The sequence below is a fragment of the Rhipicephalus microplus genome, unplaced genomic scaffold (assembly GCF_043290135.1).
Source record: "Rhipicephalus microplus isolate Deutch F79 unplaced genomic scaffold, USDA_Rmic scaffold_18, whole genome shotgun sequence".
In the NCBI taxonomy this organism is placed as follows: domain Eukaryota; kingdom Metazoa; phylum Arthropoda; class Arachnida; order Ixodida; family Ixodidae; genus Rhipicephalus; species Rhipicephalus microplus.
This window is the reverse complement of record NW_027464591.1, coordinates 5,409,985-5,435,366: the sequence shown is the minus strand read 5'-3', so window position 1 is coordinate 5,435,366 and position 25,382 is coordinate 5,409,985. Positions and strand designations below refer to the sequence as shown.

Here is a 25,382-nt window from a genome sequence, read left to right as displayed (position 1 = left end):
TTCTAATTGCCTGAAGAACTGCATGAAGGCGTTGGACGTGTTGTTCAAACGTGTCTGCAAAGACCACGGCGTCATCAAGGTAAACAAGACATGATTGCCATTTGAGCCCCGTGAGAACCGTATCCATCATTCTTTGAAAAGTAGCTGGCGCTGAGCATAGACCGAAAGGCAACACTTTAAACTCGTACAGACCGTCGGGAGTAATAAACGCCGTCTTTTCGCGGTCGCGCTCGTCCACTGCGATTTGCCAGTAGCCGCTACGCAAATCCATGGAGGAAAAATATTTAGCGTTGCGTATACGGTCCAAGGAGTCATCTATCCGGGGTAGAGGATAAACGTCCTTTTTCGTGACCTTGTTCAGTTTACGGTAATCAACGCAAAAACGCAACGTACCGTCCTTCTTCTTTACTAGCACAACTGGCGAAGCCCAGGGACTGGTCGATGGCTGAATGACGTCGTCCTGAAGCATCTGCTGGACTTGGTCACGTATAGCATCTTGCTCTTTTTGCGACACCCTATAGACATGTTGTCGGATGGGTCTCTCAGTGGGTTCCGTGATGATACGATGTTGAGCAAGTGGTGTCTGTTTAACCTTTGACGTAGTGGCAAAGCAGTCTTGAAATGAGCCGAGTATACGCAAAAGGCTTTCTCGTTGAGCCGAAGGTAGTCTCTCGTTTACGTCGAGAGTGCTCACGAAGGCCTCGTCAGGGTGGCCATTCGATGAAAATGAAGCTAACGTTGACGGACCATCGGCATCGGCAAGTTCTTCACAATATGCAATGGCAGTGTGTCTCGTTATGTGGCGATATTCGTCGCTGAAGTTCGTGACCAGCAGGTGAGCATGCCTATTGCTAGGCTGAATGATTCCTTGGGCAACACAGATTTGTCGTGAAATAAGGAGAGACAAATTGGCCTCTGCAATTACCGCGTCAGACAAGTCCTGTCCCAATTCTACTTTGACAAAAAGGCTGCTTCGAGGTGGGAGAGTCAGAGAATCGTCGGTAACACGGAGCGCTCTTTTCCGGAATTGCGTACTGTCAGTTGCAGCGCAAAAAGGATCCTCGAACGACACAAGTAATTCACGGAGGTCAATGACGGCGCCGTATTCACGAAGGAAGTCCATTCCTAGAATGACTGGCCGAGAGCACACGCGCAATACGAGGAAAGAGCCCGCAAATGTCGACGTACGTATTCGAATGCGTGCCGTGCACATACCAGTAGGCGTCACCAGATGGCCACCTGCCGTGCGCAACTGAGGTCCTTGCCATGGCGTGGTAACCTTCCTCAGTTCAGATGCCAGTGTGGCGCTCATTACGGAATAGTCGGCACCGGTGTCGACGAGGGCGTTAACAGCATGATTGTCGACGAAGACGGCAATTTCGGCAGAAACAATCTTTTTGCTTTCGGAGAACACTGCAAAACCGGAATCGCCCTCGTCCGGTCGTTGCGTCGAAGGAGGGTCTTTTACAGTTCGCCGGGCCGCGACTTCACCCCCAGAAGTCGCCGTTCCTAGTTTCCCCTACGGGGACTTGGTAATCGGCTCCTGAAAGGAGCGGAAGACGATGAGGGCAAACTGGGTGGCGTAGACCGGCGAGGCGATGGTGATCTCGACTGGTGGTGCCGAATAGTCGAAGGAGTACGTTGGCCCGTGAGATAGGCTTCAATTTCGCGGGGGCGCTCACCGTAGCGCGGGCATCGAGCATCAGGGTGGAAGCCGCGGAGACCTAGCTGCCGGTATTGACAGTTCCGGTATACGTGACCCGCTTCGCCACAGTGATAGCAGAGCGGACGGTTATCCGAGGTGCGCCACGTGCTTGCCTTGCTACCACTTTGTCTTGAGATAGACGGCGGATAGGTGGGTGGGCTCGAAAACCTTGAGCCGAGAGGTGGGCTCGAAACAGCATCGTGGAATGGCTGCATAGCCTGGTACCTTGGCCGCATAGCAGTGTCTGTAGCCGGTGGCGCAGGGGATCGCAATGCCGCTGCGTATGTCAGGACTGGGGCCTCGGGAATCGGCGGTGCGATTGGGGCCAGGGGTGTGACGGCCTGCCGGACTTCTTGTCTGATTACATCCGCGAGGGCTGACACAGGTGGATGGGATCCCACTGCCTGAAGCTGTGGCGATTCGTCCCGAACGATACTTCGAATGAAGTCTGCGAGGGTCTGTCTCTCGCTGTCAGAGCCGATAGAGCATGTGGTGGCCGGGATCTGGCGTTCGTATCGTGACGACCGCTGCTGCAGCGTACGTTCCATCGTAGCTGCCTCACTGATGAACTGGGCGACTGTCGTCGGTGGATTGCGCACGAGCCCAGCGAAAAGCTGTTCTTTTACTCCGCGCATCAAATGCCGCACCTTCTTTTCCTCAGGCATGGCAGGGTCCGCGCGCTCGAAGAGCCGAAGCATGTCCTCGACAAACATGGATACACGTTCGTTCGGCCGTTGGTTTCTGCAGGATATGGCTTGTTCAGCCCTCTCCTTCCTCTCGGCGTTGCGACAGGCGTCACGGAGCTGTCGGCTAAACTCTTGCCATGTTGCAAAGGAGCCCTCGTGGTTCTCGTACCACGTCTTCGCAGAATCCTCCAAGTAGAAGTAAACTCGGCGCAGCTTGCGAACATCGTCCCATTCGTTGATACTGGCAACCCGATAAAAGTGGTCTAGCCAGTCATCAACATCCTCGAAGATGTCTCCATGGAACGGCTTTGGTGTCTGTGGCACGTGAAAAACATGGGCGAGAAGAGAATCATGGGCATCGCTGGTTTGGACCACCTGGCTTGTCATCGCAGTTGCCATCTTTCTGGGTGTCGATGCCAAGGGACCAAATTCAGGGGGTAACCCACGCAGGCGGTGGCTGATTCTTGCTCTGGGAGATGTAGCTGTCTCCACGATGGCCAACACAGCCGAAGTACACGTACCCAGCACCTCCACCAGTAATGTCACGAACAAAACAAGACCTGCAGCCAGGCTCCTTGAACCAGAGCAACGAAGATGTTCTCTTCTTCTTCGCACCCAAAAACGCGTATGAGCCACAGTGGCTCGTTCATCAATGGTGGCAATATAAACATCCTGGAAGAAATCTACAGGGGATCAACTGCTACCATAGTGCTTCATAAAGAAAGAAACAGAATACCAATCAAGAAGGGTGTAAGGCAGGGGGACACAATCTCCCCAATGCTATTTACCGCGTGCTTACAGGAGGTTTTCAGAAGCCTAGAATGGGAACAGTTAGGGATAAGAGTTAATGGAGAGTACCTAAGTAACCTGCGCTTCGCCGATGACATTGCATTGCTGAGTAACTCAGGGGACGAATTGCAACTCATGATTACGGAGTTAGACAAGGAGAGCAGAAAGGTGGGTCTTAAAATGAATCTTCATAAAACGAAAGTAATGTACAACAACCTCGGAAAAGAGCAGCGCTTCGAGATAGGTAATAGTGCACTTCAAGTTGTAAATGTCTATGTCTACTTAGGGCAGGTAATAACCGCGGAGCCAAACCACGAGATTGAAGTAACTAGAAGAATAAGAATGGGGTGGAGCACATTTGGCAAGCACTCTCAAATTATGACAGGTATATTGCCACTATCCCTCAAGAGGAAGGTATATAACAGCTTTATCTTGCCGGTACTTAGCTACGGAGCAGAAACCTGGAGACTTAAAAAGAGAGTTCAGCTTAAATTGAGGACGACGCAGCGAGCAATGGAAAGAAAAATGGTAAGTGTAACCTTAAGAGACAAGAAGAGAGCAGAGTGGATTAGGGAACAAACGGGGGTTAAGGATGTCATAGCTCAAATCAAGAAGAAGAAATGGACATGGGCCGGGCATGTAGCGCGTAGACAAGATAACCGCTGGTCGTTAAGGGTAACTAACTGGATTCCAAGAGAAGGCAAGCGGGTTAGGGGGAGACAGAAGGTTAGGTGGGCAGATGATAAGAAGTTTGTGGGTATAAATTCGCAGCAGCAAGCACAGGACCGGGTTAACTGGCGGAACATGGGAGAGGCCTTTGTCCTGCAGTGGACGTAGTCAGGCTGATGATGATGATAAAGTGTTCGGCAGTTTCTTCTTCCTCTCCACACGCACTGCATACTGTGTCTACCCCTTCGTATTTGGCCCGATATGTCTTGGTTCGCAGTACTCCAGTCCTAGCCTCAAACAGTAGAAAACTACCCTTAGTATTATCATACATCCTTTCCTTGGCAATTTCCTGCTTAAAAGTTCGATAGATCTCTAGTGCGGACTTCTTAATCATGCCCATTCTCCACATGTCAGTCTCCGTTTCCTTCACTTTCTTCTTAACCGACAGTTCTTTTTGGTTTGGCCACCTGCTGTTTTCTAAGTATTTACCAGTCAATTTCCTGGTTCGCTTCCTCCATTTTGTACCGACATTCTTCATGTACAAGTAGCTGAAAACCTTCCTAGCCCAACGCTCCTCCTTCATTTCTCTCAATCGCTTCTCAAATTTTATCTTCCTGCTAGCTTCCCTGCCCTCAAATGATGTCCATCCCATATCACCTTGTACTCCCTGATTTGGTGTATTCCCGTGAGCTCCTAAAGCAAGCCTACCTATTCCACGTTGCTTAATTTCTAATCTTGCTTGAACTTCTGATCTCATGCACAAGACCGCATTGCCGAACGTCAGCCCAGGAACCATGACCCCTTTCCATATTCCTCTCACAACACCATACCTATTGTAATTCCACAGTGCCCTCTTTTTCATCACTGCTGCATTCCTGTTACCTTTAGTCATCACGTATATTTCGTGTTTTCTCAGGTACTCGGTCCCATTGCTTATCCATACGCCCAGATATTTGTATTTATCTGTTATCTCAAGCGTGACCTCCTGTATTCTAAGCTCACTACCTTCGTTGTCATTGAAAATCATGACTGCTGATTTTTCCTTACTGAATCTAAAATCTAACCTATCTCCCTCATTACCGCAGATGTCCAACAATCTCTGCAAATATTCCTTGTTGTTGGCCATTAGCACTATATCATCTGCGTACAGTAATGCTGGTAGTGCCTGATCAATGAGTTTTCCTTGTTTGACTAAAGAGAGGTTGAAGCCCAGTCCACTTCCCTCTAATTTGGCCTCTAATCCTTGTAGGTACATTATGAGTAATAAGGGTGACAGAGGACACCCCTGCCTAAGCCCCCGTTTTACCTCTGCAGGCTTGGATGCCTGTTTTTCCCACTTTATAACTACCTTGTTACCTTTATAGATATCCTTTAAAAGATTAGTGACTACATGTTCCACGCCTAGTGTGTCCACTATTCCCCACAATTCCTCTTGAACCACCCTATCGTACGCTCCCTTGATATCCAAAAATGCTAGCCACAGGGGCCTGTGTTCCTTTTCTGCTATTTCGATGCACTGCGTCAGTGAGAACAGATTGTCTTCCAACCTCCTGTGTTTCCGAAACCCATTCTGCAGTTCCTTCAACACCCCCTCATCCTCTATCCATGACTGCAGTCTTTCCTTTATAATCTGCATCGCCAGCCTGTAGACCACTGACGTCACTGTTATAGGACGGTAGTTGTTTATGTCAGCTTTGTCCCCCTTTCCTTTATAGATCATGCTCATCCTGCTCAGTTTCCATCCATCGGGAACTTCACCATCGATTATTATTTTGCTCACTGCCTCTCTCAAAGCCTGCTTAGACTTCGGAGCTAATGTCTTTATCAGCATAATTGGAATGTCATCTGGGTCTGTTGATGTACTACTGGGAACCCTTTTCTCAGCCCTTTCCCACTCTCGTTGTGAAAATGGAGCCATTGCACCACTTGATTCGTCCTTGCCTATTGTGGTGCATAAATTACTTCTTTGTTAAAATTGTTCTGTCACCCTTGTTCTTATATATTCAATAGCTTCATCCCCTTCTAGCCTAGCACCTTGGGCTGTAGTTATAAAACTCTGCTCTAGGCTCGTCTCATTTCTTAGGGAGTTTAGATGGTTCCAAAATTTCGCAGCTGCATTTCTATCATTTTTATGTAATTCTGCCAGCCACTGAGCTCCCTTTCTTCTAATCTTTTCGTTGATCAGAAAGGGTGCATACATTCTGCAGCTTAGAAAGATGTCCCATTTTCTTTCAACAACATCTGTCGGTTCACCCCGCTGCTAAGCATGTCTGTGTTCCCTAGAGGCTTCTTGACATTTGGCTATGGCTCTCTTAACTTCCTCATCCCACCAACTCTTGGGCCTGTGTCTTCTTTTCCGGGGTGACTTGTCACGTGCCTTAGCAAGCTCTAGCTCAAACAGTCCAATTAGATTCATGTATGTCCACACTGTTTTATTATCCTCGGTGATTACTTTCTCGATTTGTTTAGTAGCTATTTCTATTTGCTTTTCTGAATAAAAATTTTCCTGTAGTTGCTCATATTGTCTCCTTCCCACTTTCACTGCTTTTCCTAAACTTAGCTTGATACGTTTGTGATCACTACCCCGACTTCTGGAGCCACTTTCATCTATGTGCACTGCCCTACGCTTATCATACATCCTATGTGACATCAGTGCGTAATCTATTGTCGACTGCAGCCTTCCTACCTCACATGTTATTTGCCCTTCACACTTCTCGGTACTGTTGCAAATGATCAAATCAAGCCTTTCACACATATCCATGATCATTTTGCCTGTCGGATCGGTATACCCATCTATATCTTCTATGTGCGTATTCATGTCTCCTAGTATAATTATCTCGCACTCTCTTCCTAAAGAAAAAAGATAGCAGGGTCGCAGCGCTCCCCTCAAAGGAGTGGCGAGAGACACGTACTACGCCCGTTGCGAAGGCTGTAAGAAGAGAGAGCGCAGGTGCAGTCTAGACTCTAACCTGGCCGTGGAGCGAAAAAGCTCGTTAGAGATCGCCACGGGAGGCCGCTACATGTCCACGTGTGCGCGCGCGATCGCACAGAAAAAGCCGCGTATTCGAAGAAAAAAAGATAAAAGTGCTCAAGGTCACGAGGCGCGGGTGACTTAGTTATTTTTGCCCCTGCCAGCCCTCCCTGCTTAGCTTTCGTCGGGACGAGAGAAGAGAGAATGCAATTGAAGCATGCGACAAACCTTTGTAACTTCCCTCGCCCTAGACGGATTCATAAAATGTTTGCGGCGTTCAATCCGTGAGGCAATAAGCTCTCCTTGTGAATTTATTCCATGGTTACTTGAAAAGGTGTTTCAGGGCCCCTTTAACGCATTTTGTTCGGCTGGTGTCACGAAGGAAACGAGCCCATTCGGCGATTTGTATGTGCATTTCATAGGCCTCAAACTACGCCGAAAAAGACCGGGATAGTGCAGCTATCGCCGCTAAAAACACACAGGAACTTTCAGTGAGGTTTAAAAATAGACAATTAAGTCCATATAGTGGGAAACATATCGCGTCTTTCCAGAGATGTCGATCAAGTAAACAGCAAACGCTAGCTGTTATTTCTCAGGCATTGTGAGACTCTTCTGGGCCTCCGAGATGGCGAGCGCACGGCGTGTATCTTTTTTGTTGTGGTCGCATCTGTTTAGGGTTCAACGGAAAAGCACAGAGACAAAAAATGAAATAGATTAGTAACCTCATCAGTTTTTATCCTACACCACGATCACTTCTAACGTTACGTTTATCTATCATGTGGTGGCAACATACCGGCGTCATTTCTGCCCGCAAAGTTGTGACAAAAGCCACTACGTAGTAATGTGGTCGGCAGCGATGTAGTGAGTTTATTGCTTGATTAAAATACTAAATTATATGATGTCCGCACTTAGACCAATGCTAAAAGTACCTTCAGCTATTGGTCTACGCATACCACAAATAAAAAACAGGTGCTTCAGTAGTGTTAGAGGGTCCCTTAAAGCCGCATGTCTTGTCTACCTTGATTTAAAAAAACGAGTTCACAGCCCCATTTTCTGCCTTTTACGGCAAAATGTCTTTATTTTTCTAAATATTTAGCTTTACATTTTTCTTTGGTTTTCAACCGCCAAAACGTTAACTGTCTCTCACTTATTTCTATTCTGGTTCACTATACTTGTTTTTGTCGCGAGCGTGTTCAGATTTGTATTGCTGTTCCGCAAAACCAAGACTCCATAGAGTTTTGTAATGTTCATTTTAGTAAACTTTATGCAAGATTCCTCTAAGTTTTGTATGGCTACTTACTCTAGCGGCCCTTCATTCAAAAAGTTCCCAATAAAGCAACAGCAGCTTAGCAAATAACGAGCGATCCAATCCAAGACGAGTCAATCCGGTTTGTGTTTTGTTTGCCGAGTTCGAGTTTAAAGTTTTAGGTTCTAGTAGTCGTGGTTACAGTGAATTACTATCGTGTAAACCCGAAATTTTAGAAAGCACGCGGTGACTTTGAGGCTTTAACAAGTAGCCTCCCTACGCACCGAAGGTATTTTTCACGTGTAGTAGTACTTATCTTTATTTAAGTGCGCCCTGTTTCAGCGTGTGTACTTTTATTACATGTTGACAATGGCCAATTTTTAGGACCGGTCATCTGTAGTCACGTTTTCGGATGCCGCTTCAATTGTGCTGACTAAAAATACGTGTTATATAATCCGGCGAAGGGCGCGCGAAACTTTGCGTTAGCGTTTCTCATGCGTCGTACGCTAGCACTTTGCGGACCTCTGTTAAGTTGGCGTAAATAGGTCTGCAGATCTGCTGGTACGAAAGGTCATAACATTGTAGACAGCCCCACCGAGGCACCAACCACATCCCACCCTGTCACCATTGCCGTTCGATCGATCGCGCGCGTGTGTGTGAGTGCGTGCGCGCGCACATGCATGTGTAACACATTGCTCTATAGGGAGATCTCATATTTCATACGAACAGCTTGCAAACTTGTGTGTAACTGTCGCTTATCTTTCAAAGTGCCTGGTCTCACTGCCTCACCAGTTCATTGATATTTTCTTTATGCAGGCAAAATGTTGGGCAGCAGCACAACCACTTCCTTCACCTTCGGCACCCCTGCCGCTGCCACGACATGTGCGTTTCCTAAGTTTGTCTCCTTAGCATGCATCGTACTTGTTTTAGGAGCAGAGGTTCACTGAAATGCAGAACCTGTCAAGCAGCGACGTTTCTTCTACGATTGATCGGGGCTATTTTTCGGACAGGGTGAAAAATAATGAAGTGAGAATTTGACATTAAATGATGCACCTTTGTCTGTATTGACTGCAGACTGAGCGCGAGCCCACACCTCATGCGTGGATGACCAGAGCACTCTCAGAAAGGTTGCTGACTGATAAGCAGTCTCGGGCGACTGCTTGCTCATAGCAGCGACTCCTACGTTGTCAATTTTTCACACTTCAGTCTCTTAACGCAGTTGGGAGTACATGCAATACACTGACTCAGTTCGTCTATTTACTAGCTTTTCTGAGCAACATTGAAGTACAAAACGAAAGTAACTAAGAAATATGTTAATTAAAGCCAACAGACATGAAAGCCAAGGAAACTTATAGGGGATGTCAATTGCAGTAACTGTGAGGTAAATATAAAAAAAGGTAAAGTAGATGAAAAGATAACTTGCCACAGGCAGGGGCCAAACCTGCCACCTTCAAATAATGTGTCTGATGCTCTATTAATGGAGCTACAGTGGTGGACATCCCCCGGTCCACTTTATCGGGTATATAGGTGCATTTAATGTGAGACTTAAATCAGGGGTGCTAGTAACCATAACGGCGAGTGAACACTTTTTCTGCTTATTGGCTTCGCAAGGCACGTCATGCTTTTACGAGCTTGCAGCTGACCTGTATCCCTCGTATACTGCCATAAGGCATCTACTCTGCCAGAACGAGAACCTCTCTGTAAATGAACAAAAAAAAAGAGGACCTTTAAGGGCTCATTTATCTTCGTTAGACACAACTTTAATTAGAACTAGCAGATAAAAGAACCAAAAAAAGTACCGGGCATGTTGATTGTAGTGGCTAAAATGTAATGAAAGAAAAGTGGGCAAAACGATAACTTGCCACTGGATGTAGGAAGCTCGAATGGATGAAATAGGAATGTAAGCAGCTCAAAACAGTTCTGACACGATGTTTTGATTGTGATGCACGAAGTGCTTTGTGAAATTTGCGATTTTTATAGATAGTAACAAGACACCTAACTTCTATTTATCAGCAACAAAAAATTCATTAGTGGGTATGAGGCAGTGGTTAACAAAACACCATTGCTTTCACCATTGTACATCTTTGCCCACTTTAAAAAGAATGATCAAGACTCGTGTTAGCTCGACACTGTGAATGTGTGCACTAATTCTTTTATTTTTTAATGGAACTGCACACAATGTCCTATTTAACTGAATGCTGATTTATCAAAAGTATCAAGCAAACAATAAACAAACTCTGTTACAATAATACAGTTTGTGTGTGTGTGTGTGTGTGTGTGTGTGTGTGTGTGTGTAAGAGCAGTGTAAAAGTTGCCATTTTCGTCATCCCGCAGCTTCATTCTTAAGGCGACCGTTGTGCTATACTCTCTTATTTAATTGGCCCAAATCTTTCTCTGCACTACCACTATGCACACATAAGAATAGTTGTTCTTCAGGTAGAATCGCCTGCAACTGATATTTCATGTATCGTGATGTAGCAAATGAGTTTTATGTCAGCATGCCAACCGTGGCTGAAAGCCCTTCATATTCAACAGCTTCCGCCATGTTTGAGTTTTGCAACATTGTGCATGCATTACATCCAAGTTAAAATCAAGCTGCTGAGTTCTGCTCACAGGTTGATGAAGTTGTGGTCACTAACTGATTAGGATAGCTATTCAGGGAACACTGCCTCATTTCACTTGTCTGAAAATGCGGTTTACACTCTCTTGCGCTCCGTGGATAGTCCGCGCTGCCGGATTGTGGCTGAATGGGACTGTATGAACGCGAGTTTTACGCCATCGAACAGTGCATATGCTGGTGAGCACCAGGGAACACATCTGAAATATCTGATTTCTCAAGTTAACGAGGGTCTGATTAGTGAGCATTTGCTCTTTTGTTTCTGAATGCAAGAATGGATGAGTCCCCTAATGTTACTATTCTTAAGCAGTGCTGAAGACAAAGGTTCGGTGGTCAAGATGCTCGAATGCTGAGCTGAAGGTTGCGAGATCGAATCCTGGCTGCTGTGGCTGCATTTTGATAGAAGTGAAATGATAAGAGCCTTGTGTACAGGTGCGTTTTAAGGAACCCCAGTTGGTCTAAATTTCTGGAGCCTGCTGCTACGGTGCCCCTCATATTCGTGGTTTTAGAATGGGAAGCCCCAACAGTTATTGTGAACATGAGATAAAGTAGGCCACAGGGGAGGGTGCTGACATGTCGTCTGTGCTGTCCCAAGCGAAGTGTACCCATTCAGCATGTTAGCAATGATATTTAAGAAGTGGCTTTTTTCAGTTAGTGTTACAAATGACACGCTGTGTAAAGTGGCTGCTAATCTTGCGTCTACTCATCACAATCAGCGCACAAAAAAAGAACACGATAACACAATGAAGTGCACGACAGTGTCTTCAGGTTTATTTTTTGTGTGCTGATCGTGATGAGTATGTTTGAACTAGCCCAATTTGCGCTACTTTGCTCGGGCTTCCAGCATTTTCCTTTGGGACAAACAAGCCATCCACTACGTTCAACTTTGGCACGCCACAGCCATTGACGGGCTTGACATCCACACCGGCCACTGTCACTGCAGCGCCAGCCACCACCACCACTGCCACAGCTGGTAAGACTACAGCATTTTGCTCTATTAAAAACAGTGATTGAAGGATAGCAAAGTGGGATTACTGGCCTTCTATAGTTTCTAAGTGGTACTGTACAAATAAACAAAGAAAGAACAAAGCTCTTGTTCTTGCCTTTTTTTTATCCTTATTTTGCTTTGCACCGTACCGCTCAATATTTTCGTAATTGTAGGAAGCCTGCGACACGCATGTTGCACATGAAAAGGTGTCAGACTTGCAATGTGTCGATGTTTTTGAACTCTTTAAGGCTCAGTGTTTAAATTTTTTCTACAAATGGCAAACCTGGTCTTATTGGCGCTTACATGGCATCACTACACACACCAAGACTTACGTATAACTTCTATTCATAAGGCTAGTTGTGGACAAAGGAAACACAGCACTGGCCAAAATAAAAATATATTCTCAAAAAGGCGTTCTTAAAGAGACGTTTTGGCTCTCATAATGGAGCTGAAACAACTTTTTAAGAATGTATTTTCACTATAGTCGGCATTGTGTTTCCATCGTCTATGTTTTTCCACAGCCAGGTGAGTGTCTGGCAAACTTTAGACTTTAAGGCTAGTTGTGATGATGTCAGTATGAAAAATAAGCAAGGGGTGTGGGGAGACATTATTAATAGCTAATGACCCAAATTGAGTTCAAGTCATACAGGGTATATATCATTTATTTTTTATTTATTTAAGAATTCCTCATAGGCCCCAAAAGAGGCATGATGTTGAGGAAAACTGCCAGTTAGCAACAACGTGCCAAGTGGAAATGGACAGTCTAGGAATTATAATGACAGAATCGTGCTTTCTCTTCACAATTTGAACAGGGTTCGTATTTTGAAATTGCCATTAGAAGCAACAAAGGCTAGCGTACGTAGTTGCTCGGTGGACAAGCCTTGGCACTGCCCAGAGGAGTAGTACGGATCGTTGTTTGTAGTCTGCTATTGCTGAGGTGCACTACAACTTGTGCTAAAGTCTATATGCTATTAGATACCCCTGCTTTATTCTATGCATTACCCGCCGTGGTGGTGCAGTAGTCACGGTACTCGACTGCATACTCGATCGTGGAATCAGGTCTCGGCCTTGGCGGCTGCATTTTGGCGGAGACAAAATGCTAAAGGTCGCTTGAGGTTTGATTTAGGTACACGATGAACAATCCCCAGGTATTCAAAATTTCTAGAGCCCCCCACTAAGCAGCCTTCATATTCCTATCGTGGTTGCGAAATGTAAAACCCCAACAATTATGCTGCGCTTCTTAGGAGAAGAAAGGGCCAAAGTTGAGGAGCGGCAACGCCTTCACAGTAACTGGTGGGACGAAAAGCCATGTTGAGTGGTAATGCGTGCATGGGGATCATGGAAGCACAAACCAGTGCAACACTACCTTGATTGATAGGGTCTCACTCGTTTGCTACAGTATGATTGCTATCATGCTCGCGTATCACATCTTGCTGCGTATGTTACGTGTACAACCTCATTTGCACTGCAGATCAGAAAATTATGGCAACAAATGTTTCATGGAAATTGTTTATGTTTCCATTCCATAAATAGACTTAGTGATTAGCAAGCTTCTTGCTGCACACAGGTGCTACAAAAACTTTGTTTCAGTGCCTTCAAATTTCTATAGTTTTCTATGTTCTCACCCTAGCAATTTTTAAACTAACAAGGTACTTTCTTTTTTAGTCATTGGTATTTTGTTTGGAATCGTAAGTGAAAAGATTGTGCTATCAGGAACTAATGCATTTTTATGCCTTCACACTAGTAATTATTTGAATTTCTTTGCTTGTAAAAGCTGCGTTCTCTCCAAAAGTTATGCCTGGTACATTTTATAGCGTCAAGCAATCACATCGACTTGTTGGGGCCATTTGATTGGTAACAACACTTTAATTAGTAGCAAATTTAGTTGTTGTTGAGTGGTATCAACACCATGCTAAAATGGCGTTTCTGTAGATTCGTAGGTTTCAAAACTTGTGGCCATGTTAGGGGGTTATTACCTAATAATAAGTGCAACTACACTGTCCTATAAACTAAACAAAAATTATCTAAGAGAATGAAGTTTTGGCAGCGTACAGCCAAAACCTTGTGGTCAATAGTTCAGTTTGGTTGTTGGCATCTTCCTCGTAAGTTAATCTAAACAAAGTGCCAAAGAAAAAAAATTACACATTTTTCAATTTATGGTCAGTGTCTTCTGTCACGAGTGTATTAACTGGGAATCTGCAGCTTTTCAAGCAGAGATTTCAAACGCCATGGATTACGCTATCAAGCCCCGTGGCGGTTGTCTAGTGGCTAAGGTATTTGGCTGCTGACCCACATGTCGCGGGATCGAATCCTGGCTGCGGCGGCTGCATTTCCAATGGAGGCGGAAATGTTGTAGGCTTGTGTCCTCAGATTTGGGTGCACGTTAAAGAACCCCAGGTGGTCAAAATTTCCGGAGCCCTTCACTACGGCGTCTCTCATAATCATATGGTGGTTTTGGGACGTTAAACCCCACATATCAATCAATCAATGGATTACGCTATCACATTCTTGAAGGTGAAGCTCAAGTTAAGTTTTTGTTTTGGCTTTCAAGCACTTTTCCATAGCAAAAGTACTGTTTTTGGTACGAAAGGGTAGTTTCCCCTTAACCCATTGCCGCATGCTTATCAGCTGCTGCACTACAGGAGAAATTTCAGTTTGATGATTCGCAATTTCTTCTTTGGAAGCTATTACTCAAGCACCAGCACAGGCAGCTGGCACTGTGGCATCATCTTCCACGTGAGTAGACTGTTGCAACATTCTGTGCCAATATTAGTGGCACCCAAGTGTGTCTCTTTTTTGAGGCTGTTGCTTCTGTAGCTTCTTTTAAAAAGGCCTTGACAAAAAAGTACCGCATTTGGACTATGCGTTGCATGTTATATGTGTGCATATCAGAGTGGTCGTGTAAAATTCGAGTCACATTTTCTCTAACAGGAAATTGGTGTTAAAATTTGTTAGCTGCAGAACCCTGCAACTAAATTTAAAATGTCTGTTCACGAATTTCTTTTGAATTTAACAAATGCTTTGTTAAAGTTTTCCATACTTCTGTCATTTGTCTCCATTTTGCAACATGCATTGTCTTTTCTGGCTTTCCACATGTGCTTAGTTTTTCATGCACAGTCTTATTTGCTGTTTGGCATGTGTGGGTTCCCATCGTTTTTAGAGGACCGGTGCAGAGTTCTGGGTTTTGCCCAATTTGTGTGGCACATGTGTTTTTGTTGGTGCACAGCCAAAATTAATGGCACCCTGGCCATATACTGCTAATAAATTAAAGTAATATTGTTTAAGGATTCTCGTTATTTGTGGGTCGCACCACCACTGCGAAATCACACAAAGATACGGGATGTTGTGTCCAGTTCAGATCTCCGCTTGCAACCTCATGTCTCGCTTTTCTACATTCTGTCAGCTACCACTGAAAATTAGGTTATATGCTACAATCCACTTTTAAAGGGAGTACACAAGGGCGCGGCTGGTGGTCGGGGGTGCGCTGGCCACTGGCAAGATTTGGGGGTACAAAGCATGCGCAAAGTCGCAAGCATTGTATTGAAACAGATCAAGAAGTGAAAACAAAAAACTTTTTTTTTTACCGGAGCAAAAATGTAATCAAAACATTATCTATTATTTTGTTGCGTGGTGAAGCCGAAATTTTTTCAATCGTTATTCTGTTTATGAAAGTACTTGGACATCCGTAATTACCAAGGTTGTGCAATGTGAGCAGTAGTAATTATCTTGGACCACAGGGCTAGCATGTATCTCAGGCAGGAATTCCAAGGTAAACATGTGTTAAAATTGTGTGAATAGCGGAAACAGTGGCAATCATATATCTGCCGTAAGTGGACTTTCGTGTTTCTGTGACGCATGCCAGAGTGTAGAAGGCATTCTCGACACGGAAGTTTGTTACATATATTTACATATATGTCTCGCATATGGAGAGCTATGCGCTAAATGACAGGCTGCTTCTTAAATCATGCTCACTTCCTTGACGTGAAGCATTGAGCCTTCTAAAAGAATTCCTAATTTATTTTTGAGAAAGTCTGCTAGCTTAGAAAGGCACTGATTTGCACTGATTTGTAGGAATTGGTGGTACAGTTAGCTGTGCCGCCCTTAAGTAAACTTTCCATAAACTGGGTGTGCTAAGTCCCTTGCTCTGTTAGAATACGCTGTAACAAATTTTCACCAGTAAAAAATTGTGTAGGATTTAGGAGAAGCCATCCAGATATGTTATCTGAGTCATTTGGTGCAAAAACGAGCTTTGAACATGAGAGCACTAAAAAGCTCATTTCGCAGAAATTTCGTTGACGTCATTTGTGAGTGAAAAATAATTATTTTGTCTGTGACCCAAAAATCAAGAAACATGCTAATAAAATAAGTAATAAAAATCTTTGGTTCGAATGGGAATCAAACCCAGTACATGCGCGGATCAAGCAAATGTTTTACTGCAGAGCCACAGCATTGAGGGAAACTGTTTTGGGGGGAAAAAAAAAACACTACTGCTATACGAATGTCAGGTAGCGGGAGAGGTCTCCTTGACACATGTAATATCGCATGACAGAAGCATAGAATCGTTCCAGGTGTGAGAACATGTTAATTGCACATTGAGTGGGTGTTTTTAAAGGCCCACCGACTGCAAAGCACTCACTTGTATTTAATCATCATCAGCAGCAAAAGCATAATGAAGTAAGCAGCTGCATATAGGTTCAAGTGTTTCTTTACAAACATGCATTGTGCCCTTGACTGATTCACAAAAGGAAGAGTTAGGGCGTAGCGGGCACTGAACAATTACATATACTCGCAGTATGCATTTTAGGATTGTTTATAACAACTGATGCATTGTCGTTTTTTTTTTTTACTGCGTGATTGAGACATGCACCGAGAACTGAAGCTAGGCCAGCAATTGAGAAAGCGAAAGCGATGTGTATAGGGCCGGTTACGCTGTCGCGTTCTACTCTTCGAGACAGAGCTCAAGCGTCCTCGCAAGTGTTTTTTTATTTTTCTTCTTCTTTTTCTTTCTTTGTTTCTTTCCCCAAACACCTCCCCCAACTTAGAGTGCCGTGTTTTTGGTCTGAAGGGGTAGTTCACTCTTAACCCCTTGCAGCAAGCATTATGATTGGCTGTCCGCAAATTTGTTGTATTTACAGAATTTGACACCAGGCTTCTGTAGACTGAATTAAAAGGAAATAGAAGTGTTATAATAGACTATGGTGTATTTTTCAGCAGTTAATTGTAATAGCAACGTGACCAATTATCCAGATACTTATCCTACAGTCAGTCATGCTATATTTCTTCATAAACCGAATTCAGTGGCCCCCTTGAATAGCATGCAGTAGGTATTGGCTGGCAGCAATCATTCTTAATGAAAAAGGTATACTTTGAAATTCTTGCTGAAATGCCCCTCATGCAACGTGTCATTAAGCACAGTATTGTCTTCACCTAAACGATCACGTGTAGCAGAATATTTCAACCAGCTGTACTGTAAAGTAACGTCTAGCAACAAGAATGCTTAATTTATCATTAGCTCAGTGTTAATGGTCTCTTCCTTGCCAAAAATGCACAGAAATGGGCAAAGTTAAGTCGAGTCTCTTATAAAGATGCTGTGTCACAAAGGGATGATATAGCAAAATTGTCTTTCTCTTTAGCATTGCTTTAAATCATTCAGGCCATATGAATTATAGCTAGCTCTGCATTAGCTTTTAGCTCCTTCTCTTTTTACTTCAGGTCATTATGCAATGGAATGGGCTGCCGAATACTATTGTTTCAGGCACTCATTGCAACAGTCCTTCAAGCAGTGCTAAATGATTTTTCATAACATGAACTAGCTGTTTCTTTCATAGCTCCACATTAAAACATTAATCGTACATTGTGCAGTTTTGATATCTACTGTTTATATTCATTCACTGCTGCATTGTCTGTTCATGCTAGATTACAATGAATATCTGTTGGAAGCTTTTGAAAGTTTTGCCAAGTATTCTATAATGTTTTCTTCATCTTTTCTGTTGTTTGTTTTTTGCATGTTTAACTAGAGCGGTTAATTGTAACTCGTGAAATAGCCCTCCCTCCCCTCTTTTCATTTAATGTGCTGAGTCTTTGGGCCCAGTTAAATAAACTGAGTGAGGCGAAGCAATAAGGCGATGGAACATAGCTGGAAGCTTCATAGTGCACTGGTGTGCATTTGGATGGATTGGCTTTCCAGAATGCACTACCGGCTTCTGGAGGAGTCGGTCAATCAATGGAAGCTGGAGCTAGAAGAGCTTGAGAGGAACTTCATCGACCAGGCCACACAGGTGAGTGTGGAAACAAGCTACGTGAAGCGTGCTGCAGCCGCGGAAAGCTGAATATTTTCGCACACCTGTATCTTCTCATTTTATATTTAAAGCAGCTAGCTTCATAGCTTTCCCTGTGATCCGCCCTGATTGCATTAGCTGCAAAATTTTCAGACATAGTTGGACAAGGTGCATTGGCACAGCTGTGACAAAGAACACAGACTAAGAATGCGCCGCCGCGCTGCTGCCACAGTGAAAAGGCTAGGCCAGTGCATGGGAAACGGTAGCGAGTCTCCTTGGAGTTGGCAGCGTGAGGCAACTGACTTCTGCTGCGGTGGGTCCGCCGGGGACGACACCACAGTTTGTTTCCCGTGAATCCCTCAGCGCGATTCGAACGTCAGAAACGCTGCATTTGTGGCACATTCTGTTTGTTATGTTGTTTATGTATTGTATTGGCATTGTACATACAAGGTTTTTTAGCCTGTCCCTAGTGGTGTATACAACTCGGATGGTGATATCGTCGTTTTAAAAGCAGGTCAATAAATGTGAATGTTTTGGTTTGATCGATTGCGTCTGCTACATCTGCTTGTTCCGAGAGCGGGGATGCCAGAGATCCCACATGCTATGTTTGCTTTGTGCAGAGTAGCATAGATGTTTTTATTTTTTTTTTACTTTTTGTCATATTTTTTTTTTAATTTCGCAAATTTTTTATAATGGTGTATAATGTTTTATAGTGTCATGTGAGACAGCGTCTTATGAATGGAAAGCGACTACAAGTCGCGGAACACAACGCATGTTGTCCCTTATTTACACTTGTGTGCACACATTGTTCATAACGAGTGTTGGTCTAATTGCTTATTTCTAAAAACGTTACTGCCAATCATGCAGAGCTGTGTGTGATGTTCGTACAGTGCTGGGAAACAATAAACCTCACAACTCTAGTCATAAGCAATAGGCATGCGCAAGGTTCACCTTCGGAAGGAGTCATTGCAGCGCCTGCCCCCTATTAAATCAATCCAAGAGAGCACAGCTCAGCCCTCCCTCCTCTCCCATGCTTGCCGCTGTGACTGTAGTTGTGAGTGATATTTATGAAAACTTATGATAATTCAAACAAAATCCTGAGGCCCCTTACGTTTGAATAGTCTAGACAGTCTACTGTGAATGTAAAGAAACTAAAAAAGATGAAAAGACTGCTTGCCCAGCCGGTGGCAAGTTGTCTTTTTGTCCACTTCAATTTCCACATTTGTATTACATTTAATGTACTACAATTATATGACTGCAAATGAAGTCCTCTATACTTTCCTTAGCTTTATTGTTCGTTTGTTCGAATTAGCTTGTGTCTGGCAAAGAAACCCAGCTTCAATTCATTTGCCTTCTTTCAGCCTATATTATGTGCCCTGTTAACTGTGCTGAAAAAAAATAGATTTAACAGTACTTTATGGCGTTACGGATGTATTTGTTCAACAGCCTACTGTGCACATGCATGTGTGTAGGTGAATGCTTGGGACCGTTCTCTGCTATCGAGCGCCGAGCGAGTGGGCCAGCTCAGCTCGTTGGTAGAGCATGCACAGCTGGACCAGCAGCGGCTGGAACACGAGCTGGACTACGTGGCTGCCCAGCAAGGGGAGCTCGAGAGGCTTCTGGCACCTCTCGAGGCTGCAATGAAGCAGGCACCTGCCCTGTCTGTACAGCAGCACGCTGACCTAGAGCGCGAACACACGTGAGTGTTGGGCTGGTTTTGTGCTATCACAGCCGGTGCACATGAAAGAAAGGCATGACCTGCCAAGTAGAACCACTGAACATAGAAATGTAGGGGGAAGAGTGTTGTTGGCAGCTGTCAAGGATTTGGAATTTTTGATAAACTTTTCTTTTTCAACATATTTCCAGATGTGTTTTCATGCTGGACATTCCTGGTAGCTATGATACACACCTGTCATGTTCTGTGCATAGAGTGTTTAAGCATTGTCTATGGTATTTGCTAGTGTTGCTGTTCACAATCCTTAAAGCCTGAAAGCCTCATACTGTGTTTTGATTCTACCGGGTGGTGGGAGGCATGGCCTGTTGGTATAAAGCAAACATAGGACTATCTCACTGTAATATGAGTGAGTCCCTTATGTACGCTCTCTACCCTCTGGTGTTAGGTACGCACAACTGCCATTTTTGGTTTCTACGGGATGCATGCATTTTCACGGGATCAGTTGTAGTCGTGGGCAGTCTATCTGAAAAAGTGGGTGGCAAACCAGAACAGTAGGTAGGTGGAAGTGCGAGCCACAATAGAGATAAACCTGGCACAGAGTCGTCCAGCTAAGTTAGATTCGACACAAAAGTGTTTAACAATGTAATAATGGTGTTATCTCTGTTGAACTCTACCATGACCTTCATTGTTCCATCCTACTATTAAAAACACAGAGGTGAACATTTGACTGTAGGTTTCTACTGTCTTTCTGAAAGTGTTGCCACAGTGAAAGCCATGTGAACTAGGCCTTCCTTACTGTTTTGGGCCCTCGAGTGCTCGCAATGCATTCTTCCTAAACAAATCTGTTGCAACAATGTTTCGGGTTGGGATGAGCATTTTGTTAGACTTTCCATGCTGTCATGTGTACTGCCCTGTCTCTGCATAATCTTGCAGTAATTACAGTGTTAAAGAACTTGTAACCTTTCAACTTTGCTGGCCCCTGTCATCATGTGTTGCCTGCTTCTGATACTTTTGGCCAAATACCGCAATTTCTGTTAGCATCAACATTCACTTTAACTGAATGTTCTACAGTACACAGCATGCTGCCTCGCTGTCTGTCGCAGGTACCACATGGCCGAGAACATCAACTCCCAGCTGAACTCCGTGTCTCGAGACATTAAGGACATCGTAGAGCAGCTGAATGCAGCCAATGCATTTACTGCGCAGGACAAACCGGTCGGTCCAGTTTTAGGTCTCGGATGTGATCGTGTTCACTCGTTCTAGTTTGAAGCTGTATTTGGTGGATTTTTGGTGTCTGCTATTCGTATAGTATTGTAGCTAATGCATCTTGAGTATTGGACTGGATAAGGCACCTTGTCCTGTTGTTACTTGTGACCTGTATTTTGTTCTACTCAGTGATGTTGAAATATCAATATTCTTTTTTTATACTTATATAGCGTAATCTCATTATTGCTCTTATTAAGGACAAGAGGAAAAAGGTGTATGATTTCAGGAAACGTTATGTGATGACTTCTCAAAAATGGTCAATACCACTAGTGCGCGAAACATGGAGGAACAGCAGGTGACAGGACAGAGTACTATCATGTCAACCAATTAGTTAATTAGCCGAATGGTAAAATAAGTACATTGATAATGTTAGTAGCGCCAGATGCAAATCGACCAAGAGCTTGGTTGATTTCATTATAAAATTTAACCGCACAAGGAAGTGTACAAGAGCAGTTGACATCTTAGATAGAATGCTAAGTACTTTTTGCTGATCATTGTCGTAACTTTCTGTGGGAACATGTCACACTTGACGTAAGTAGTACCGTGGCAGTGTTTAGGCTTAACAGCTTGAAAAGAAAATGTAAAAAACATAAAGCTGGTAAAGGAAAGCATACAGGACTCTGAGGTGAGTGGTACTAATTCCAAGTGTAACAGCTGAAAAAAAAAATAATACTGAGCAAAAGCTTGTCGACATGGTTTTATCGTAAAGCACACTTTTATACAAACCAGATGTACTGGCGCAACAATTTCATACCCTTTGAAAAACCTGGACCGAAACCAGGTACAGATTAATGCTGGTGTGCTCCATCAACTTCTGAAAGACTGTGCTTTGTATGTCCCAACTGATTTACTATAGCTTGTGACGTGCCATCAACTTTTGTGCCTTTCCTCGCTTGCAGCTGCAGCAAATCTCAAAAGTGCTGAACTCTCACATGGACGCACTTATGTGGGTGCAGCACAACTCAGGTGAGACATGGAAGCATGGATGTCCCGTGTGTCACAACACGAAGCACAATTTTTTTTTTCCTATGCTTCAGTGCCATTGGTTTTAACGTTAGCTTACACTATTTTTCATGTCCAGAAAGGGGAAAGATTTTTTTCTCATTCGTGTGTAATTGCCCAGACAGTTTGGCTTACTTATGGAAAGTATGTTCTTTTGCACGAGTCTACTGATGCATGGCACTGTTGTTTTTTTTTCCATATCAGTCTTGTTATTGGCATTGCTTCAATAAAACACTGAAGAAATTAGTGTGCTTTAGCATACGTGAAAGGGTTCTACCGAAACCAGGGGGGAAAAACCCAATTCATGTGCTGTGATGGGAGCATCTTGATACGGGTGAAATCCAAAAAGGCCTTGTACTTAGTTACAGGAGCACTTTCAAAAACCCCAGGAAGTTTACTTTACTTTGCAGTCCCGCACTGAGGCATGCCTTTTGATCATATTGAAGTTTTGATGCACACAACTCCCTAATTTTTAATAATGCATACAAAGCTTATAAGCAAATTGCATTTGATGTGCTCGGGTGAATTGTGCAAAGTCTGGTTTAAGAGAAAACTAAATAGATCATACTGAATTTATTGTTTAACCATCTCTCTTCAGTAACATACTACATCTCAGTCACTCTGATTCAATCCTGGGTCTGCCACAAGCTTGACTACTGTGACAGGGCTGCTATACTGACTAGCAATGAGTTTTAAGATTCGAGATTTGGTTTATTGCATCGCATTAGTTCGCTTATAACAAACAAAAAATTACTGTGCCAATTATGGTGAGTATAGTTGCGTAAGAGCTACAATATCTACAACTCGACTCACCCCGTCGTGTTGGCTGCAACGGGCTGTACAAAAAGAGCTTTGGTTGTAGGCATAAATTTGAACTTGCAATGCCAATTCCAGAAACATGAAAAGCACTCAAGATGCCGTATTTACAGGGGAAAACAGAATGTTCAAGGAAGCCATACTTGAAATTAAATTTTTAGGCATTGAGGTAAATTGCTGTCTCTCAGTTCGAGTTCGTTTAGAAGGGTGGGCAGCACTGTAGTTGCTGTGGCCTATGGGGGTTTCTTGGGGGCCTGCATTTTCCCCGGAATTCTAATAGGGAGCAGTGTTTCACCTAAAATAGGTAATGAAAAGGTGTGTTTTTCTAAAATAGTCAAGGTCTTCAGCAAGTGGGCCTCTACCAGGGAAAATTTCTGGCTACTGGCCTGCTTTGTACACAGCTCTAAAGTGCGTCTTACTGAATGTATCGATAGATTAAGAGTTGTCTTGAAGTTCATTTCAGAAATTAATTTTGGGGTGTTGATCGATGACTACTCCTCTTAACATGAGCACAGTGATCTTAAAGCTGTTCTTCATGCTGCAGGTGTGCTGCAGCAGAAGTTGCAAGAGTTGGAGCGTGCCTGCCAGCAGCAGAGAGCTGACCCGCTGCTGAAGCGCTGACACCCAGGCAACCCACTAGCCTCCTCATTTCTGTGTTAATAAACTGTTTTCATCATTGATGTCAGTGTGAGCTCTAACACACATTCAAGTTTATCGCACTTTGATGTAACACTGCAAAACATAGATACAGTAGTCATCATCAGCCTGACTACGCCCACTGCAGGGCAAAGGCCTTCCCCGTGATCTGCCAACAAACCCTGTCTTGTACTTTCTACTGGCACATTATAGCTGCAAACTTTTTAGTCTCATCGGCCCACCTGACTTTGTCTCCCCTTCATCACTTTGCCTTCTCTGCGAATCCAGTCAGTTACCCTTAATGACCAGCAATTATCTTACCTACGTGCTACATGCCCGGCTCATGTCCATTTCTTCTTCTTGATTTCAACCCGGGTTTGTTCCCTAATTCATTCGGCTCTCTTCTTGTCTCTTAAGGTTACACCTATCGTTTTGATTTCCATCGCGCGCTATGTTGTCCTCAATTTAAGCTCCACGCTCTTTGCAAGCCTCCAGGTTTCTGCTCTGTAGGTAACTACCGGCAAGGTGCAGTGTAGCTGTTATATAGGTACTTTCCGCTTGAGGGTTAGTCCAGGGGCTCTGGAAGTATATCTGAAGTGTGGGGGCAACGGTTTGTCAGCAGGATATATATATATATATGTGTGTCTGCATGTGTGTGTGTATGTATGTATATGCAGCCGAAAAAAAGAAGACAAAGCTACAAAAAGCACCGAAGTTTCGGTGCTTTTTTTACCGAAGTTTCGGCTGGAGGGCCTGCCTTCCTCAGAATGAGTGTGTGTGTGTGCATATATATATATATATATATATATAGGGGCATTAATACATACCTTTGTTTTCACTAAGGCAAGGAGAGAAGGGGAAGAGGTGGTACTATTAGTGGGGGGGGCATGCCCCCTCCCCCTCGTTTCTAACCTATGGAAGTGACGGCCCCCACTGCCCCTCCCTCCCAGTTCTGGAGCCCCTGTTAGTAGCAGATTACCATTCATGATTTGAAAATGTTTGCTGAATGTGATCCACCCCATCCTTATTCTTCTAGTTATTTCACTCTCATAGTTCGGCTCTGTGGTTACTACCTTTCCTAAGTAGACATATTACTTTACAACTTCCAGCGTCTCCACCTATCACAAAGTGCGGTTTTCTGCCAAGACTGTTGCACATACTCAGTTTTGTGCATATCAATTTTCAGACCTACTCCTTTGCATTCCGTGCCCAGTTCAGTAATCATGCGCTGTAATTCATCCCCCTAGTTACTTATCAAGACAATATCATCAGCAAGTCGCAGGTTACTAAAGTAGTATACATGAAATCTTATCCCAAACTCTTCTCAACCTAGGGTTCTGAAAACCTCCTGTGTTAGCACACGATGAATGGCATTGAAAAGATCGTGTCTCCCTAGAGACACGATCTAGAATTCTAGAGAGCGGCAAAAGGCAAGAAACTTCCTACAAAAGTAATGAAGTGTTTGCATCACTCACCGCATAGCGTCAGCTTGATTGATAGACCCCAACCACTCTCGGCACCACACATATACACAACAATAAGTCTACGTGACATGTCCAGCTTGCTTCTAGGAGTCCTCATAGTCATACGCTTGGTGAACGCAACTGGTACGAGTCGACGGCTATGCTTTAGGATAAATATTTTAAATTTGCCTCTTTGTTTAGATAGTGTACAGTAATATTAGGTGCTGGAGGTAACGTAGCATAGGACTTTTAATTAACTATTAATAAAAATTATGTTATGTCGACTCTGCAGTCTAAAGTTGTCCATATTTGTGTGAACATCATGCAGATTTTTATAACTTAATTTTTGTAAAAGTTGATAGTATTACAACATGCCCAGGACATTTCAATTTTTTCTGTGCTTATTTTAATACTGAAAAATAAACCAATAGCATTATGGCACAGAATGGGCCCTTGTAAACATTCTCATGTCTAATTAATTGATAATAGATACAGTAGACTCCTATTAAGGGTAGACATGGCAAAGAAAGCTATCTTTATATATGGAGATAAAGTGATGAAATTTGACATGCAGA

General features: G+C 43.8%; 1 protein-coding gene across 1 annotated transcript; it reads left to right on the top strand.

Moving 5' to 3' along the window:
• The first annotated feature begins 8,214 nt into the window (after positions 1 to 8,214).
• On the top strand, positions 8,215 to 23,388 carry LOC119178366 (nuclear pore glycoprotein p62). The gene is made up of 9 exons (XM_037429566.2): positions 8,215 to 8,355; positions 8,883 to 8,948; positions 11,528 to 11,656; positions 14,356 to 14,407; positions 17,859 to 17,949; positions 19,422 to 19,648; positions 20,728 to 20,839; positions 21,790 to 21,856; positions 23,253 to 23,388. Exons 2-9 carry the CDS (start codon positions 8,888 to 8,890, stop codon positions 23,327 to 23,329), a joined length of 816 nt encoding a protein of 271 aa, XP_037285463.1. The 5' UTR covers positions 8,215 to 8,355; positions 8,883 to 8,887; the 3' UTR covers positions 23,330 to 23,388.
• The last annotated feature ends 1,994 nt before the right edge of the window (positions 23,389 to 25,382 follow it).

Coding starts and splice junctions, on each gene's coding strand:
- LOC119178366 (XM_037429566.2), top strand. CDS start 8,888: ATGTTGGGCAGCAGCACAACCACTTCCTTCACCTTCGGCACCCCTGCC. Junction 19,649..20,727: donor GACCTAGAGCGCGAACACAC/GTGAGTGTTGGG, acceptor TGTCTGTCGCAG/GTACCACATGGCCGAGAACA. Junction 20,840..21,789: donor TTACTGCGCAGGACAAACCG/GTCGGTCCAGTT, acceptor CCTCGCTTGCAG/CTGCAGCAAATCTCAAAAGT.